We start from the raw sequence: 19,718 nt of genomic DNA, 5'->3' as shown, positions 1-19,718 counted from the left end.
TCAAAGCTGTGGCAGTGCAGCAGACCTTGGACAATCTGATCCGCCTGGGTGCGGTCGTTCCGGTGCCAGAAAATCAGCTTGGCAAGGGACGTTACTCCATTTACTTTGTGGTACCAAAGAAAGGAGGTTCTGTACGGCCTATCCTCGACCTCAAAGGGGTCAATCGGGCCTTGAAAGTTCGGCACTTTCGCATGGAGACTCTCCGCTCTGTTATAGCGGCAGTGAAGGCAGGGGAGTTCCTGGCATCCTTGGTCATCAAGGAAGCGTACTTGCATATTCCCATCTGGCCTCCTCATCAACGCTTTCTGCGTTTTGCAGTCCTGGGCCGACACTTCCAGTTCAGAGCCCTCCCGTTCGGGTTGGCTACTGCTCCGCGGACCTTCTCCAAAGTAATGGTGGTCTTCGCGGCCTTCCTGCGAAAGGAAGGAGTACAAGTCCATCCTTATCTGGACGACTGGTTGATCCGAGCCCCCTCTTAAGCAGAGTGCGGCAAAGCTGTGGACCGGGTGATTGCTCTTTTGAGATCCCTGGGGTGGATCATCAACTGGGAGAAAAGCCAGCTGCGCCCGACTCAGTCCCTGGAGTATCTGGGAGTTCGATTCGACACCCAAGTGGGCAGAGTGTTCCAGCCGGACAATCGGATTGTCAAACTTCAGGCTCAGGTGGACCAGTTCCTAGTAGCCTCTCCGCTTCGGGCTTGGGACTATGTGCAGCTGTTGGGCTCTATGACGGCCACGATGGAATTAGTGCCCTGGGCCAGGGCTCATATGAGACCACTACAACACTCTCTGCTGCAGCACTGGACTCCGGTGTCGGAGGATTATGCTGTGCGCCTTCCCTTGGACCCAGCAGTGCGCAAGGCGCTGAGCTGGTGGCTGAAGACAGACAAGTTGTCTGCAGGGATGCCTCTTGTGACCCCGGAGTGGATTGTCGTCACGACGGACGCCTCTTTGACGGGCTGGGGAGCCCACTGCTTGGGAAGGACAGCGCAGGGGCTCTGGTCTCCTGCAGAGGCAAAGTGGTCTATCAACCTCCTGGAACTCAGAGCCATTCGGTTGGCGCTTTTGGAGTTCCTCCCGGTACTGGCGTTGAAGCCAGTACGGGTCCTGTCGGACAATGCCAAGGCTGTGGCCTATGTCAACCGCCAGGGAGGTACCAAGAGCGCCCCTCTAGCCAAGGAAGCCATGAATCTATGCTAGTGGGCGGAAGCGAACCTGGAACAGCTGTCAGCTGCCCACATTGCCGGAGTCATGAATGTCAAGGCGGACTTTCTCAGTCGCCATACCTTGGATCCCGGAGAGTGGCAGTTATCGGCTCAGGCGTTCTTGGACATCACGAAGCGCTGGGGCCAGCCGAGCCTAGATCTGATGGCGTCATCGGCCAATTGCCAAGTGCCGCGCTTTTTCAGCAGAGGACGGGACCCTCGATCTCTGGGAGTAGATGCTCTTCTCCAACAGTGGCCGACACAAGAGCTTCTCTATGTGTTCCCGCCCTGGCCCATGTTGGGCAGGGTACTAGACCGGGTGGCAAAGCATCCGGGCCGGATAATCTTGGTGGGTCCGGACTGGCCCAGACGTCCCTGGTATGCGGACTTGATCAGGCTCTCAGTGGACGACCCTCTGCGGCTGCCAGTGGAGCAGGGCCTGTTGCATCAGGGTCCCGTGGTGATGGAGGATCCCTCCCCCTTTGGTCTTACGGCCTGGCTATTGAGCGGCAGCGTCTGAGGAAGAAGGGCTTCTCAGACAAGATCATCGCCACTATGCTGAGAGCGAGGAAGCGCTCTACTTCTACTGCTTACGCCAGGGTTTGGCGTACCTTTGCAGCGTGGTGTGAAGCAGGCTCACTTTCTCCCTTCACTGCTCCAATTTCTTCAGTGCTGGCGTTCCTGCAAGAAGGTCTGGAGAAAGGCCTGTCGCTCAGTTCCCTTAAAGTCCAGGTAGCGGCTCTGGCTTGCTTCAGGGGCCGCCTGAAGGGTGCTTCCCTGGCTTCGCAGCCAGATGTGGTACGTTTTCTCAAGGGAGTTAATCACCTGCGCCCTCCTCTGCACTCAGTGGTGCCTGCGTGGAATCTCAACCTGGTGCTAAGAGCCTTGCAGAAGCCGCCTTTTGAACCCTTGTCAAGAGCATCTCTGAAAGACCTGACGTTGAAAGCAGTCTTTTTGGTGGCTATCACTTCAGCCAGAAGAGTTTCCGAGCTCCAGGCACTCTCATGTCGAGAGCCTTTTCTGCAGTTCACTGAGGCAGGAGTGACTATTCGCACAGTGCCTTCCTTCCTGCCCAAGATTGTTTCTCGCTTCCATGTGAATCAGCAGCTCTGTCTCCCTTCCTTTTGTAGGGAGGACTACCCAGAGGAATACTCTGCTCTCAAATATCTGGATGTGAGACGAGTCATCATCAGATACTTGGAAGTGACCAATGATTTCCGGAAATCGGATCATCTGTTTGTCCTGTTTGCAGGTCCTCGTAAGGGTCTGCAGGCTGCTAAGCCTACAGTGGCAAGATGGGTCAAGGAAGCCATTGCAGCGGCTTATGTGGCCGCGGGGAAGGTGCCGCCTATCCAGCTGAAGGCTCACTCCACTAGAGCTCAGGCGGCCTCGATGGCAGAGGCCGGGTCCGTCTCCTTGGAAGAGATTTGCAAGGCGGCAACTTGGGCATCGGCCCATACCTTCTCCAGGCATTACCGCTTGACTGTGGCTGCTCGGGCGGAGGCCCGGTTTGGAGCTTCAGTGTTGCGGTCAGAGATTTCAATGTCCCGCCCTGGGTGAGTACTGCTTCGGTACATCCCACCAGTCTATGGATTGATCAGCATGATGATATGGAAGGTAAAATTATGTATCATACCTGATAATTTTCTTTCCATTAATCATAGCTGATCAATCCATAGCCCCTCCCAGATATCTGTACTGTTTATATTCTGGTTGCATTTCAGATTCAAGTTTAGTCTTCAGTTCCTGTTCAGGAGGACTTCGTGTTCAAGTTTTTTCAATTGGATTCTTCAAGAGTTGAGACGAGTTTGTGTTACAGTGAGCTGCTGCATTCCTCTCCCCTCCGTTTTACGGCAGCTTTGTACCCCTCCCGCTTCGGCGGTGTTAGGGTCAGTCAGCTCCTCCCACGGTTGCGGTTGCAGGATAAGCCAGATCCCCCCGCATCGGCGGGGTGGTGTCCCTCCCCCGCTCCGCGGGGATGAGCTGGATGGATTCCCCTCCCCAACTTGTGTGGGGATGAGCTGGGTTAATTTCCCTCCCCCGTTTCGGCGGTGGTGAGCTGGGCAGTGTCCCTTTGTGGGTGTAATTCTCTAAGTGCTGAGTCCTGCGGATGGAGCTTGGATATCGACATACTGAGGAGTTTCCAGCAGCACATGACCACATATAGGGAGGCAAAAGGATTGCTCTCTATCTCCACCTGCTGGTAGATGGACACAACCCACCAGTCTATGGATTGATCAGCTATGATTAATGGAAAGAAAATTATCAGGTATGATACATAATTTTACCTTGTTCAAATCAGTATCAAACTTCTGCTGTTCGGAGGGGGGGGGGGGGCGCTGGGCTAATCCCACCCCACCTTCCTTACAAGTGTGTTTACAAAGGATTTCTGTCCAGATTATTCACTTAGTCACAAGTACTCCTGTCCGTGTCTATCCTTCCAAGCAGATGTAACCCCAGGGCTGTTGCCTTCCTCCACCGATTTTTCCGCAGTTGTACTTCAGAGGGCAGCACCCCGGCCTTGAGCAGGCTTCTTCCTGCCCTGAACCTTGCTTATGGGCCAGACTCCCCAATCCGCCCGAACCTCTGACTCCTTTGCTAATTGCTGCAAATGGGACAACAACTGCTCTGAGATTTTAGCCCAAGGGGTCACTTGTCAGGGGCTTGCAGTCAACCAAAGACCCTTTACCACTCTTCTTTTCCCTTTTTATCCCTTAAGTCCTCTCAGAACTACTTTCCCCCAACATAAGCACTATCTTTCTGTATTTTGTTCCATACTCCTCCTCTTGGGCTAGGTCTCCCCTTTCCTTTTTCTGGCCTTATTTCTTTGACTTATTTTAAAGTGGACCAATATAGCAAAGAACACTACTTTTTTTTGCAGTTACAGTGCATAAAACAGCAGGCAGGTACATCCAGGGACTATATTTCTCATCCTAGCTGTATTTCAATATATATATATATATATTTTTTTTTTTCAGGTGAGGAGGCACATAGAGAGAAAAAGAAATTTACAGTAAAGAGTATCTGAAGAAAATTAGTAGGTGATCTAAGTATTTTATTTTCATTTCTAGGAGGAAAACAACATTCATTCTCAACATGCAAAGCGAAGACAGCAGCAGGAATCTTGCTGGAGCTGGAAGCGTGCTGAGAGCCCTGCCATCTTCTTCCCCTTCTGCAATCTACGGCGTCTGATCAGCGGTATGAAGCTCAACCTGCTGCCATTGCTACAGACTCTGCCCTTATAAGAGACAATCATTGCCTGAAATTCCTTTCATGACCAACTTATCCAAAAGCAGACTTTCAGCATGGCCCTGTGCTAGCAGAGCAGCATCCTGGCCCTCCTTGGCACTTCCTTTTCACATTCCTGGAACTCTTCACCTCCTGTGCCCATCTTGGAGCAGTGGTAGCAGCAAGCAACATGCAGAGCCCCACTTCCCCACCCCATCTAATGCGGCCAGTGAACCAACAGCTACCCCCATTGTGCAAATTGGGGTAACACTCTGCCCAACAGTTCCTCGCTTTAGCCCTCTTATTTAATAACAGTGTAAAAGGATTAAGCCTGGGGATTTTTCACTGTATTTCTTCCTCCCAACCATTTAATGCTTTTACTTTATTTTATTTTTGTGGTGTATAGTTTGCCGGTGATGAGCTTTTGAAGAGGCTCCAAAGTTTTGTTTTGTGTGGGGTTCTTTTTCTCTCCTGTTCTGAAGGAAAGGAAGTTTTTTTTTTGTTTTGTTTGTTTTATTCATGGGAAACGGTCTGTTAGAAAATTGTATGGCATCTCTATTAAGTATTTGTAACAGATAGTGGCCTCTGACTTTGTCAAGATATGACCCAAGGAGCTAATTAAGCATCACAATAGACCAGCAGGTAACTGGTACCTGTGTCTGTCTGTTGTTAATCTGATGATCTCTTATAAGCCAGTGTGATAGCCTAAGCAAGCCCCAAGTTTACCCCTGTTCTCCACCTTGTACAAAGCCCAGCACTTGCAGTCACTGTTAACAATGTAAATTGTTCTTAATTTGTTATTTTTTTTCCCCCTGATAGCCAGTGCGTGGGATTTGTTTTTCCTTTTCTGGTTCTCAAAATAAACATTGTTTTTTTGTGTGTGTTATTAATAGTAAAGCACACTGTGTTGCATATAAAGTGATCCCTTTTTTTTTTGTCATTCCAGTAAATGTGCTAAGCAGTTGTTTTTTTAAGCTTTATAATAAATGTGGTTTTTTTTTCAGTTTGGCTGTTTGGTTTATAATAATTCCCTGATTCAAAATGAAGCACCTACCACAAACCCTCTGCACCCCCCCCCCCCCCCCCGGCAACTTGAAGTTGGAGGAGGAAGGGACTAGTACGCCATCCCTCCTCTATGGATACCTCCACAAATGTCAGCACCCTGCTCGGAGCATCCTGGGATGTGGTGGGCTGGACTTACCCCTTATATGGAAGTTAAGCTCTGCCCAGAGCATCCTAGGATGTACCAGGCAAGGGCACTGCCGTTTTCAGGAGGTGCACACAGGGGAGGGAGGTAAGGAGTGCTAGTCCCGCCCTCCTCCAACTTTGAGGGAGGCCACGGGGGGGGGGGGGGGGGGGTGCGAGCACAGAGGGGGCTAATGATCCCAATGGAGCACCAGGTTCTTATTAGAGTTTTGGGTGGGGGGAGCTTAGGTTTGACAGGTCCGGGAGAAAATCCCAGACCCGTCAAACCTCTTCTGTTGGTCTTCCCCCATGCCTCCAAACGCTAACACCAGCTCTGAGCTGGTGTAAGGTTTGTAGCAGGAGCAGTGCCCTTGTTTGGCACTCTGCCCGCTGATCATAAGGGAGGAATGTGGAAGACCCTCCTTTGCATACTATTAAAAAAAATAAGCCCTAAAACTATGTCACGTTAAATCTGGGCTTAACAGATGGTAAAGTCCTACGCTAAAATACATTGTCAGATTTTACTGCACTTTAGTAAAAACCAGGGGCGTATCTGAGGTTCGGCGGTAGGGGGGCAGGGGCTAGAGTGAGGGGGCACATTATAACGCCCCCCCCACCGTTAACCCTCCCCCACCGCCATTAACCCTCCCCCGCCTACCGCCAACCCTTTTCCCGCCTACCGCGGTCACCTACCCCCCGAGGTCTGCATCTGCCGGTTTTTTTAAAATATTACTTCAGCTGGAGGGGGACCCCAACCCCCGCCAGCCCAGCCGAGGTCTTCTTTAACTTCTTCATCCTCGTGCTGTTCCTGCAATGCATCCTTCCAGTTGGACGGAGTTTGACGTCGCAGCACGTTGACATCCTGCACGTACAACGTGCTGCGACGTCAAACTCCGTCCAACTGGAAGGATGCATTGCAGGAACAGCACGAGGATGAAGAAGTTAAAGATCTCGGCTGGGCTGGCGGGGGTTGGGGTCCCCCGCCAGCTGAAGTAATATTTAAAAAAACGGCAGGAGCGGACCTCGGGGGTAGGTGACCGCGGTAGGCGGGGGAGGGTTAACGGCGGTAGGGGGGTCCAGGGCGAAATCTGCGGGGGCCCAGGCCCCTGTGGCCCCACGCAGATACGCCCCTGGTAAAAACACCTTAGTGCCGTAAATAGGGGAAAAGGAAGCAATTTTGGATTTAGCTCAGCATTAGCTCAAGGCAAGTTATGTTGATATATTCCTGTTCACAGAGGCCTCATAATCTAAGTTTGCACCCAAGACAGTGAAGGGTAAGGATCACAAGCCAGTTGGTTTTGAGCCTTGGCTTCCCTGCTTCTCAGCACACTGTTCTCTTAAGCTGCTCCCCTTTACTAGGATATATAGCAAGACTAGATAGCCCTCAAAAAGTTTAGCTGCTGCCTTAAATCATATATGGCTGTGTTTTTTAAAGTGTAATGTTACTCTTGTTAATCACTGTTTCCCCTTTAAAAAAAAGGGTTAAGTAATGTACAACAAAGGAATACTCCTAGTACAAAAACAATAAAGACAAAATAACATCTACCAAAAAATATGTTTTCGATAACTTCTGGAATTTTATATAATTCACTCCTGTCCTAATAACTAAAGGAAGAGAATTCCAAAGAGGAATTATTACAACTGTGGGCAAAATATCAAATATTCTGACAAAGCGTATTCTAGTATGAAATGAAGGAAAAATTATCTGCTTAAATAAGCTAGATTAAGAATCAAAGAGCTGGAGAAATCATAATAATCAATAATCGAGGTGTTGTAGCATACATTTGATACAATATACAGGGCCCTTTAAATAAGATACACACTGCACCCGGAAGCCAGTGCAATGTCTTCATGTAATTAGAACCACTGGTCAACCTATTCAATCTAAAAAAAGAGTAACAGCAGTTTTCTGTATAAGCTGAAGTTTCTTTTTAAATGTTTGGTGCCAAGCCCCAAATCTAAAACTGCAATAATCAAGAATGGGGCAAAATCATCAATTGGACAAAAAGAGCAAATGAATTCTTGTAAAGTAAGCCCGTATCAATCTCAACTGCTTCAATTTAAAAAAGGTTTTCCTCCGTAAATAATTGATTTGGGAACCTTAAGATAATGAAGAATCACTCCCCATACCCGGGATTCAGTTTCAGCAGGTAAGTATTACTGTCTGGTAGTCTAATGAAAGAAGGTATGATACCTACTGATCTCTTAAGCCATAAGATCTTAGTTTTATTAGGATTTAATTTTAATTTATTGAAAGAAGCCCATGCATTAATTCTAGATATTGCACTGGTTATATAGCATCTGGTAGTTTAGCAATAGGGACTGGCAAAAACAGTAAGATATAATTTGCATTAGAAAATAGCTTTTTTACCCCATATATAACCTAAGTTGGCCCAAAGATGATGTGCAGAAATTGAACAAAACTGGAGACAGAGGTGAACACTGAGGGACCCCCACATCCAGATGACCAAAACATTGAAAACTTTATTGAAAAATCTCACTATATAAATGATTCTTCAGAAAATCACTAAACAAGTTATATAGAGGGTCCGTAATACCTATGTCAGCCAACCTCTCAAGTAATAGTGTGTGAGCTACTACATCAACACAATCTGTCTTCCTACTTCACATCTCTTTCACTTAAATTAGTACCGAAACCCTTCTTTTAGTACTATGAGGAGGTCTAAAACCAAATTGAGAAGAACTTAGACAAGAGAACTTATCGTATTCCATAAACAACTGACCACTGTACGATTCCAGCAACTTAGTAAAAATGAGTATACTAGCTATAGGTCAGTAACTAGAAGGTCTTCCAAGGTGGCCCACAGACAGTCGCTAGAAAGACTAGCTCCAGTAGCCCACTTCGCATCCCAAGTAGACCCTGCTCCCCTGATCGCCGCTCTGCTGGTCAGCTACATTGGAACCTGGGATCAACTCACTGACTCCAGAAGATGAGGTCAATACCGCTTTCCTTACACAGAGAGAGCCACCTTCACAGCCCAGTGGGAGCGGCGCCAAACATTCCCGAGTCAGTGGTCAGCAGAGTGGCATGGGCTGGGACAGCACTTGGGGAGAGGAGCCTGACCACGTGACACTCCAAATCTCTATGGTGCCAACAAGCACCCAAGGAATAGAACATAAAGGCAGGAAAGGAACGCAAGAAAAGAAAAACAAAAGGCTACCACAGGGCCAGGTATAGCTCAATGTACCTGGTAACACTCCTAGGGAGAGATATTAGTGTCCTGTGCACCAGACCCAAAGTGGCACAATCCTAGGGAGAGATCTGGGTGTCCCATGCACCGGTCCCAGAGTGGCACTGCGAGGAACTCAGAGCAGTGGAGGCGGACTACACCCGAGACAGAGGGATCCAAGCTGGATGCGGAGAACGGCTTGGAACAGCGGACACCTGCTTGGAACAGCGGAGACCGGCTTGGAACAATGGAGGATATCAGCTGCTGAGGAGCAGAGGAGAAAGAACCTGGGCATCAGCACACCCAACCCATAACCCACCACAGCTGATATGAAACATCCTTCTTACAAACCACATTTTTCACAAGAATCCACAATGGGGTATCACCTCTAGGCAACAGGACCTAGCCCTGATCATCCCCACAGCTGCAAAGAACCAACCATCTTCCTCAGAAACCAAAATACACAGGAGCCCCAACAGCAACAACCCAACACACTGCACAGGTAATAAAAATACTCGAACTCAAATTCACAGAAACCCCAGCAGGGACAACCCAACACACCACACAGGTAATAAAAATACACTCATTAAAAAAAACCCCACACAAATATACATACATATCAAGCAGTGCACACCACTGCATAAGTTAGCAGCACAAAGGAAAGAGCTCACTCCATAGCAATTTGACACGAACGCCACATGGCAGAGAACCCAAGTTCTAATTTCCACTCTAAGAACAAAGCTACTGCATATTGCCTCAAATCTAGACCATCTCTAGAGGAAAACTACAATAAAGATAAATAGATAAATGTAGGAACATCAAAGATAGTTGGACTAAGATCAGTGATAAATCCATATGTAATCTACCACCTGTGAACTAAAACAGCTCAAAAATGGCCCAACATAAGGGAATGGCTCCTATAGTACCTGCTAGTATTAGCACATAAGCACCGCCATACTGGGAAAGACCAAGGGTCCATCAAGCCTAGCAACCTGTCTCCGACAGCGGCCAATCCAGGTTTCAAAAACCTGGCAACCCCCCCCCCCCCCCCAAAAAAAAAAAAAAAAATTAATAATGTTCAATGGTTAAGGATAACCGAGCTGTAAGTTGCAGTGCTTAATGAATGGAACAAAATCCCAGTAATCATCTCTTATCAGCTGATGCACCTACAATCCTCAAGCTGGGCCAAATTATGAACACCAAATCAAACCAGAGAACAATACACTAACAACGAAAAAAACTGGTCGGAACGACAATCAAAATGAACACAAAAAAGACAGAATGCATAACAAGTACAACCCATTAAATGCACCAAAACAAAAAATGAAATATGCATCCCCATCCCTAAAGGCTACATAAATGCAAGGTCTGTAGTCAATAATCAGCTGTAATCAGAGACTGGATTGAAAATGAACAACTAGGTCTATTGTTTATAACAGAAACATGGTTACACCTCCAAGATGACCCAGCTATATTTGACCTCTGCCCACCAGGCTATAAAATAATAGCCATCGACAGAACCAAAAACAAAGACGGTGGGGTTGCCTTAATATACAAATCCTTCTTAAGTAGAACCTGTTGCGAAACAAGTCCTCTGCAATTGAAATTCAGGCTTGCAAAAATCACAGATGCAACACTAACAGGTCCACTATGCTGCATTCTTCTCTATCATTCTCGGGAAGCTGGTCCAGCGTTCAAGAGGACTTTATGGATTTTGTATCAAACACCTGCACCAACTTCACTGATGTTCTTCTTTTAGGCAATATCAATCTGCACCTAGAAAAGCAACATGACACCACCACCAGAAACTTACTAACCCTTCTGACCCAATGGGGCCTCAAAACACCACAAGGCACCTCATCCCTCATAAAAGGCCATCTACTAGACATACTTGCTTACAGGTTTTCAACAGAAAACAACCATATAATAGAAAATCACAGCTGGGAAGAAGTGCTATGGTCAGATCATAGCAAACTCACATTCACACTTCAAAGGAAAGAAAACACTAAGAACAAGGGGTCAACAACACACAATTTTCTAACTAGAGGAAAGGTGGACAATCACACCTTCTGGACAACAACGCAATACAGACAGACATATCATCCAATAATATGTACCATGACAAACTAGGATGAATTAAGCAAACATATTGAACAAGATAGCACCACTCAAAACGAAAACAACATGTAAGAAACAGCCACATTCCTGGTTTAATGAAGGGTTATTAGAGATGAAAAAAACTATGTAGTAACCTAAAAAGAAACTGGTCCAAAAACAAATCAGACACGAACAAAATTACATGGAGGAAAGCGCTAAGAACATATAAACACAATACGGAGAGAGCCAAAGCTGAATACTACACACATGTGTGAACCAAGAAGAGATTAATAAGAAGAAGTATATGAACTAATGAACAGCTTATTAAACACCAAGGATCTATTATCAAAAGAAACACCACCAATACCAGATGAGCTTGCAAAATACTTTAAGGAAAAAAACAATAAACATACGATCAAACCTCGCTATAACCCAAACATCCATCACAGACTTCTTACTCAACTGCAACATCAAAACCTAAAATGATCATGTCAAGGCAGACAGAACCTGGTCCTCATCACACCCACAAACGGCTCAGTCAAAGCACTGCTAACAAAATACGCACATGCTAACTGCCTACTAGACAACTGCCCCAACTATGTGATGAAAAATCCACCAGACTGGTTCATTGCCTCACAGAAAACATAGAATACATGTTTTTGAATGGTCACTTCCCTCCAGATAAGGACAACATCATACTAACTCCAGTCCCCCAAAACATCACTGGAAAGATCAGTGAACTCACAAATTATAGACCAATAGATTCAATACAGTTACTGACCAAAACGATGGAGGATCTAGTAGCACAAGAACTAATGGACTATCCAACACACTACTCATTCCTTCACAACTCACAATCAGGTTTCAGACCGCAACACAGCACCAAACAGTCATAACCTATGAACCCACTCTACACCACTCCTACCTCTCCTACCTCTATATCCCCTGCCCATTTCACCTATCTCAACCTATTTCCTAATAACCACATCATACCTCTACTATTGCTACAGCTGTGTTCTTTCTGTGATACTATGTAATTCCATACTATGTAAGCCGCACTGAGCCTGCTACCGAGCGGGGTATAAATGCAACAAATAAATAAACAAACAACACTGATAATGAAATTCAGAAAATTCATATGCGGAGTTCAGAAAATTCTATTACTACAATTTGACATGTAGAGCGCCTTTGATGTAGTAGATCACACAACCCTGACTCTACTTGACAACATGGGAATCAGTGGTGCAGTGGCAACCTGGTTTAACGGATTCGTAAGAACTAGATCATACCTAGTAAAAATGTCCAACCAATTCTCAGCCTCCTGGATTCCTGATTGTGGGGTGCCACAAGGCTCCCCAATATCACAGATACTGTTTAATATCATGATGGCCCCACTTGGAGAGCACCTGGAAAAAATGGGATATAATCCATAAATATATGTCAGCAATGTTACCATATATATACCTTTTCTAAAACGATATCACAGAGATATTGGACAAGATCAAAATAGGACTGGACCTCATGGAAAACTGGGCAATAACTTTCAAACAAACTAAACAGAGACAAAACCAAATTCCTAGTTCTATCTAGTGCACATAATCCCATTCCTGACCAAAAGTTCACAAATCGACCAAAAACATACCCAATAGAATCACAACTAAAAACACTAGGAATCATTCTTGACAAATATCTCTCTTGAAACTCAAGAGTCTCAGCAGTCGCAGCAAACAGCTTCAAAACACTATGGAAACAGAAGGAGCAGAGACTACTTCCCCAAACATTCTTTCCGTCTAATAGCACAATCGATGATACTGTCCCAACCAGATTATTGCAATGCAGCATATGCAGGATGCACAGAAAATGTACTAAAATTGCTACAGACTGTGCAAAACACAGCAGCAAGACTGATATTCAAAAAAAAAAAAAGAAAATCAAAATACAAAAGCTATCCCGCTGCTTGTAATGCTACACTGGCTCTCAGTAAAGGCCAGACTGTTTTTCAAAATACTAGTTGGTATGGCCCCTGACCACATGATAGACTTGATCGAATTATCATTGAGAAATGCAAGTCCAGAAACTAGAGGCTACTTATCTACCAGACTGTAGAAATATAACTTACAAATCCATATATACTGCAGGATTCAGTTGTCTGGGCTCTGAATGGTAGGACTCAAATCCCCACGACCATAAGAAGCATTACCAAATATCTTCAGTTCAGAAAAGATCTAAAAACCTACCTCTTCAAGAAATTTTATGGCCAATCATCTGTGATACAAATGCCATATACTTGTAATTGTAAATGTAAAGAAATACTATAACTTCTCCTAATTGATAATTGTAAGCCACATTGAACCAAAACTTGTTTTTTGATAACCGTTGGATAAAAGAATGAATGAATTAATTAAATAAAAATATTGACATCTGGCATAGAAATCAGCAGAGGAACAACATGGAAAGCAAAGCAGATCAGTAGAAGATACAAACCAATCTTTATTGAAGAAATACAAACCAATACAATGCCTGACACAGGCCATGTTTTGCCTACAAAGGGGCTGTGTTAGGGGCTATCTGGTGTATCTACAAATCTTTAGCACCAAAAAAAAAAAAAAAAATCAATACCCTGTTGGATAAGGCACCATAGCAGATTTAAAAAAAAAAACCCCAGCATAGCGACATCAATACACTCTCCAGGAGATGGTAGCATGCTCACACAAACACAGCAGTGTCGCTGTGTTTGTGACTATGCTGCCATCTCCTGGAGAGCATATTGATAGATGTATAGGCTGGGTTTTTTTTTTAATCTGCTAAGGTGCCTTATCCAACAGGGTTTTGTTTTTTTTGTGTGGTAAAGATTTTTATAAACACCACATAGCCCCTAACGCAGCCCCTTTGTGGGCAAAACACAGCCTGAGTTACGCATTGTATTGGTTTGTATTTCTTCAATAAAGATTGGTTTGTATCTTCTACTGATCTGTTTTGTTTGTTTACACGTTCTCAGGAACAATTTGCCAGTTCAGGATGCTTTTAGGGATAGCCCCAGCTCTGGTCTTCTTCTTACTTCCTGTTCTTCACATTTTCCTCTTACACTCCAGCAGCTAAAGATATTACATTTTCTCTTCCTGATCATCTTTGTGGTAAAGAGCCATTTCCAACAAACAAAACAGATTTCAGGATTACTGGAAGAGAGGTGCTTCCCTGTCCCCTCACCCTTGCCTTCCTTAGGGTATGACTTCACCTCTGAAGATTAGTCAGATGAGGAACTGACAGTTGCTGCTGCTTACTCCCACAATCAGAACTGGAACTGTGCTTATTTATTTATTTATTTATTTATTTATTTATTTATTTTGGGGGGGGGGGGGTAGCACTGTGTAGACTCACTCACTCTGATAAGCATAGCAATAGACTGTTGTTCATTGTTGGTGGTCAAGCCACATATCCAAGATAATTGGTTCAGTAGGTCTAACCATTTTTTGAAGGTTAGACCATGCTATTGCTGATGCAAGACTTTGCCCATAAGGGGACCTGTACTGCTGTTCAGCATTTGGTTGAGAACTGCTTGATCACTGCTTGGCCTTTTGTGCTTGGGCTGGATGTCATCTATTGAGGAATAAAGTCTTACCTGCTAATTTTTTGTCTTAGTCCCTCCAGATAGGTACAGACAAATGGGTTATGCTCCTTTACCAGCAGGTACAGACTGGGAACTACTAACTTGAAAATCACCTAGAAGTGGGCTAAGCAGTCCCCAAATAGCCAAACAAATTCCCTGCCAAAACCCAAGCACACTTATTCCTCTCAGCACTGAAGGCTCACCAACTAACCCAGAGAACCAAATGCTGCTATCCAGGTTAAAAACTCCTCTATCATCGACAACGCCATCAGAACACCAGTTCACCCCAATTTTTTTTAAATACATAATGAAAGGAAAAGCAACAACCAGACTCCAGAGCCTCGACTGCAAAACCAAAAACCAGGATCCTGTGCCTGTCTAGAGGGACTAAAAGAACAAGTAGCAAGACCTAATTTCTCCTTCTATAACATTCCTCCAGATGAATGGGAAGTACCAAAGCACTGACTATTAAGGGTGGGACCCTGCAAGCCACGTCTGAAGCACATGCACCCTAAACTCTGTATCCTACTGCATTTGCCCCTCTACTTGATAATGACAAAGGAATGCAAGGATGACAACGCCACCATCATACAAATCTCCACAGGTGGAACCAAAGAGCACACCACCCACAAAGTCACCTGCCCCCTGCTAGAATGAGCCTTAAGGAAAGCAGGCACTGGTCTCCAACAAATAAGCAGATGCCACCGCTTCTTTAATCCAGAAAGCAATAGTAGCTTTGAACACCACCTCTCCTTTTTGGCAACCATCCAGCAGAACCATCAGCAGACAATCTGACTTACAGACCTCTCGAGTCTTAGCCACGTAACGCCTGCTGAACATCTAATTTGCACAGGTGCTGCTGATCTACCAGGCCATCCAGATTGCCCAACACCGGCAACAAAATGGACTGATGGTGTGAAAAGCCAACACCACTTTGGCAAGAAAAGACAGGACTGGCCTCAAAACCACTCGCTCTTTAGAGAAAATTAGGAAAGATGCACAGCACAAAAGCACCTGGAACTCTGAAATGTACTGGGCAGATGTGATAGCCACCAGCAAAATTGTCTTCAAAGTAAGATCCTTGAGAGTACAGTGCTCTAGGGGCTCAAAGGAAGGAGAAAACACAGACGGCACCAGGTTGAGAGCCCAAGAGGGAATCGATGAGCGAACAGAGGAACGGAGGAGACCAACAGCTCATTAAAAATGCCCATCGGGGTAATAAGCCAGACGCTTAACTTGAATGATGCCGCAGAAAATGGCTTAAGCTGCCAACACCTATGCACATGAAGCCAATAAAGCCAAACCTTTCTCCAAACCATCTTGCAAAACCCCCAATATCTGTGGCAAGGACACCCAAAGTGGCACAATGAGATGATCGCTACACCACTCTTCAAAAATGCCCCAGACTCATACATATGCCACAGAAGTAGAACACATCCTGGACCCCATCAGGGTCGAGATTACTCGTCCTAAATAACCTCCCTTCCACAAAGACAAAATGGAAGTGGGTCGAATATATGAACCAGATCCTGGGTCAAAAGATCTGCTGAGACTGGTAGTCTGAGAGTAGCTCCCACCTGAAGGCAAACCAGATCCCTGAACCAGGGTCTATGAAGCCAATCCGGTGCAATCAGAACTACTGGACCTCTGTGCCGACTGATCATAAGATGCACCCTATCAAAGACCATGGAGGGAAGATGTACAGCAGGCCCTCAGACAGACAAGGCTGAGCCAGACCATCCATGCCCTTTGCCCAAGAGTCCCTGTGGCAACTTTAGAATTGCAGGGCATTGGCATTAGGTCGCCATCAGATCCATGACCGGAAATCTCCCATTAGACTACCAGATCGAATGTGCTGTTTCCTAGGAACCACTCTCTGGGATCTAGTACATCTGCTGAGAAAGTCAGCCTGAACATTTTCCATTCTTGCCACATGGGCCGCAAAGAGATTGAGATGAACTTCTGCCCACTCCAGCAACAATGCCATCTCTTGTGCCAAGAGGTGACTCTCTCTGCCTCCCTGATAGTGGAACTGACATACGTTACCACTATCGCATTGTCAGAGGACTCAAATCACCTTGTCCCATTAACAGATCAAGAAAGGCTGCCAATGCCATCCAAATCGCCCTGGTTTCCAACTAATATATGGCCTACCAGATTTCCTCAGGGGACCACTGACCAACCCAAGCAATGTGACCCCCAGCAGGAAAGGAGGGCAGCTGTCATCACCACCATCTAATGAAGAGGATCCAAGCTCACTCCCTGCAAGAGATTTGGGGAGTTCAACCACCAACGCCAACTCTGCCATGGAGTGGAATGACAAAATCTAAGGCCTGCTTTTGGGAAGACCATCTATCCAGAAGAGCATACTGCAGTAGCCACATGTGAGCTCTGGCCCATTGAACCACTTCCAAGGCTGCTGCCATGGACCCAAGCACCTGATGATAATCTCATGCCAGAGGACAAGGAAGCCCCAAAGCACCCAAACCTGATCCTGTAGCTTCTGAATCTTGGTCTCTGTCAGGAAAATATGGCCCAGATAAGTATCGAAATAGACCCCCGGGTATTCCAGCCACTGTCGGGGAACAAGATGACTCTTGGCCAGGTTGACCACCCAGCCCAACAATTGCAACACCTGAATTGCTAAAATCTCCTGGAGAGACTGGCCAAATCAACCAATCATCCAAGTAGGGATGAACTAAGACTCCCTCCTGTCACTAGGCCACTACTACCATAACATTGGAAAAGGTCTGGGGAGCCCTGGCAAGGTCAAAAAGGGAGTACACAGAACTGATGCCACCCAAAACTCTGAAATGAAGGAATCTTGATGCCCGGTCCGAATCAGAATATGCAGATATGCCTCTGCGAGATCCAAAGACATGAGGAACTCGCCCAGTTGGACCGTGATGATCACCGACCACAGCATCTCCATACAGAAGATCAGTACATGGAGAGCCCTATATGCCATCTTGAGATCCAAAATGGGGCAAAAGAACCCTTTGGGCACCACAAAGTAGATGGCATAATGACCAGCGCCCAGCCTGGACAAAATTGGAACCACTAAAGGGTCTGGCGGCTCGAAGCCCCCACAGCAGCAGATCCAGAGTCACGACCGCCTCTGCTGCCCCCACAAAGGGACGAGTCTGCTGGCAATAATGGCCTTGGAAAGCCAGACCAGATCTACCCAACACTGAGCATCCCAGAAAAGCCCTCTGACTGACAATCCTCTACTTGGCAGCTGCATCAGCTAACCAACCACAAAGCCACAAGGACCGCTGGGCCACTACACTAAGCACCATGGACTTAGCCGAAGAGTGCAACAAGTTATACATAGCATCAGAAATATAAAAGCCTATCTCTATTTGGGCCAGCTCCTGGTCCACCAGAGGCTATTCATCAGCCTCCTGTTCAACACACGCTCTGCTCACCAAAAACAGGCCCAAGCCAAAAGGCCAACACAAACAGCTTCTTGAACCGTCAAAGCCACAGCATCAAAACTCTACTTCCAATCAGAGGATGCAAAAATTCCTTATCCTGCTCAGGGATTGGGATACAGATGCACCATAGACCGAGCAAGCCTAAGGGGCATCTGTGGACTTCCATTGCATCTGAATCACATCCTTGCTGCATTGGGAAAGAACGAGACGCTTTACAAATCCCCTTCAATAAGGGATTCACTACCCGGGGAGCTTCCCGAGGCTCTTCCTTAAAATGCAGCACAGAAGAAACCTCCATAATCAACTCTTGAAGCTCATCACGACGGAAAATGTGGACCAAGGAATCCTCCCCAGGAGGAAAGTCAATACATCCTTCGGTATCCCCTGAACCCACTGGATCCAGGAGATCCTCCCCAGACCATCTGTCTGCTTATCATAAACGGCCCATTTATCATGCAGACAATCCTCCCGAAATTATGCGGTGCTTGGTAGGAGCAGGGGGAAGGAGAGACCTACTGCCCAAATTGCCCCATCTGACTCATACTGAGCTCCAGCTTTGCAGAGGCAAAAGGTCTGGTACATTGCCAAAATAAAATCAGGTGCAAAATCCACTCCTGCACCCCTCCCCCCCCCCACGTAAGTACCAACCTGTCGCTTAATGAACCCGCCATCGGCTCCAATCATGGAAAGCATATCAGGGTCCAATGCATCAGACACAGAAGACAAGATGGCAGTTGTTCCTGCCAAAGAGAACCATCACCAAAGAATCACTCATACTTGGCGCTGACACTGAGCCCATGAGAGGAAGCCTCCCCTGATTGTCCCAGCTCCCGCTCTGCCTCCAAAACACCACACGTCGGGGCTATGCTTGCAGACTCCCGCTGCTTCACACAGGGCAGCGTTTTAACTTCTCATTTGACATAGGCAGCAGAAATGAAAGTGAAACAAACAGCCAGCAAAAACAAACGGCGCACACCCCAGACACCTGCAGAGAGGCTATGAAAGGCAGGCAGCTGAAAGGAAACAGTTGTGAAGGTCCTTTTATTTTCTTCTTCCTTTTTAATAGCTCAGAGCAAGCAGCTGAGGCACCTCTACAATCGGGGAGATGGGGGAGTAAGGTGAGGGACCCAGCCACTCAGATGTAGCACCCCAAGGCTAAGGAGATCCCCACCTCAGTCCAGCAAGAAATAAAGAATCAGCTGGAGGTAACCTTCCTTTTTTTAGAAACCTATTTGATTAAGAAAGAATAACCAAAGTCAAAAGTGCCAGAAATGACCCCCCCCCCCCCCCCCCCCCCCACCCCCACAGGCCTGCAAAGGGATGAGACTGCACAGACTCACCACCTCTACACCTGCTGGAGTCTGAAAACAGACCAACTCTAGGGGTCTGCACAGCCCACTGATAGGTGACTTTCCAGTCACTAGTTCTCACCACTGGCTGGCAGAAGAGCATAACTCATTCATCTGTATCTGTCTGCAGAGACATTATAGGAGTGCTTACAATCACCTTATAAGCAAGCTCTGATGTAAGGGACTGACAATTCTAGAAGTTAGTAGATAAGTAAAAGGGGGCCCTCCACTTGGAGTGCAAGTATGGATTTTGCAAATCAAGGCTAAGGCTAGTTCAGGAATAGGAGGCTCCATGCATAAAGGAGATTGTGGCTGATAGGTGTTATAACCCCATGAGATGAAATAGAGGATCAGAATTCATGCCAGCTTCCAGTCCACCCATATAGGTGGTCCAGATTAGATCAGGTTTGTGGGGGTATA

General features: G+C 46.2%; 1 protein-coding gene across 3 annotated transcripts in view; it reads left to right on the top strand.

Moving 5' to 3' along the window:
- The window catches only part of LEF1 (lymphoid enhancer binding factor 1), a 248,260-nt gene extending 242,841 nt beyond the window's left edge, over window positions 1-5,419 (top strand). For 2 of the 3 annotated variants that reach the window (XM_030190798.1, XM_030190797.1), the window contains exon 11: window positions 4,276-4,356. Coding sequence is in view for 1 of the 3 variants with exons in the window: in XM_030190796.1 (XP_030046656.1) it covers window positions 4,276-4,352 (77 nt within the window). In the remaining 2 variants the exon portion in view is untranslated. Of the gene's footprint in view, window positions 1-4,275 lie in introns of all 3 variants that reach the window. The other variant, XM_030190796.1, reaches the window with a different exon arrangement.
- Window positions 5,420-19,718: the final 14,299 nt, after the last annotated feature.

This window comes from Microcaecilia unicolor, chromosome 2 (assembly GCF_901765095.1).
Source record: "Microcaecilia unicolor chromosome 2, aMicUni1.1, whole genome shotgun sequence".
NCBI classification, from domain to species: domain Eukaryota; kingdom Metazoa; phylum Chordata; class Amphibia; order Gymnophiona; family Siphonopidae; genus Microcaecilia; species Microcaecilia unicolor.
The sequence above is the reverse complement of the archived record's forward strand: the minus strand, read 5'-3'. Positions and strand labels throughout refer to the sequence as shown.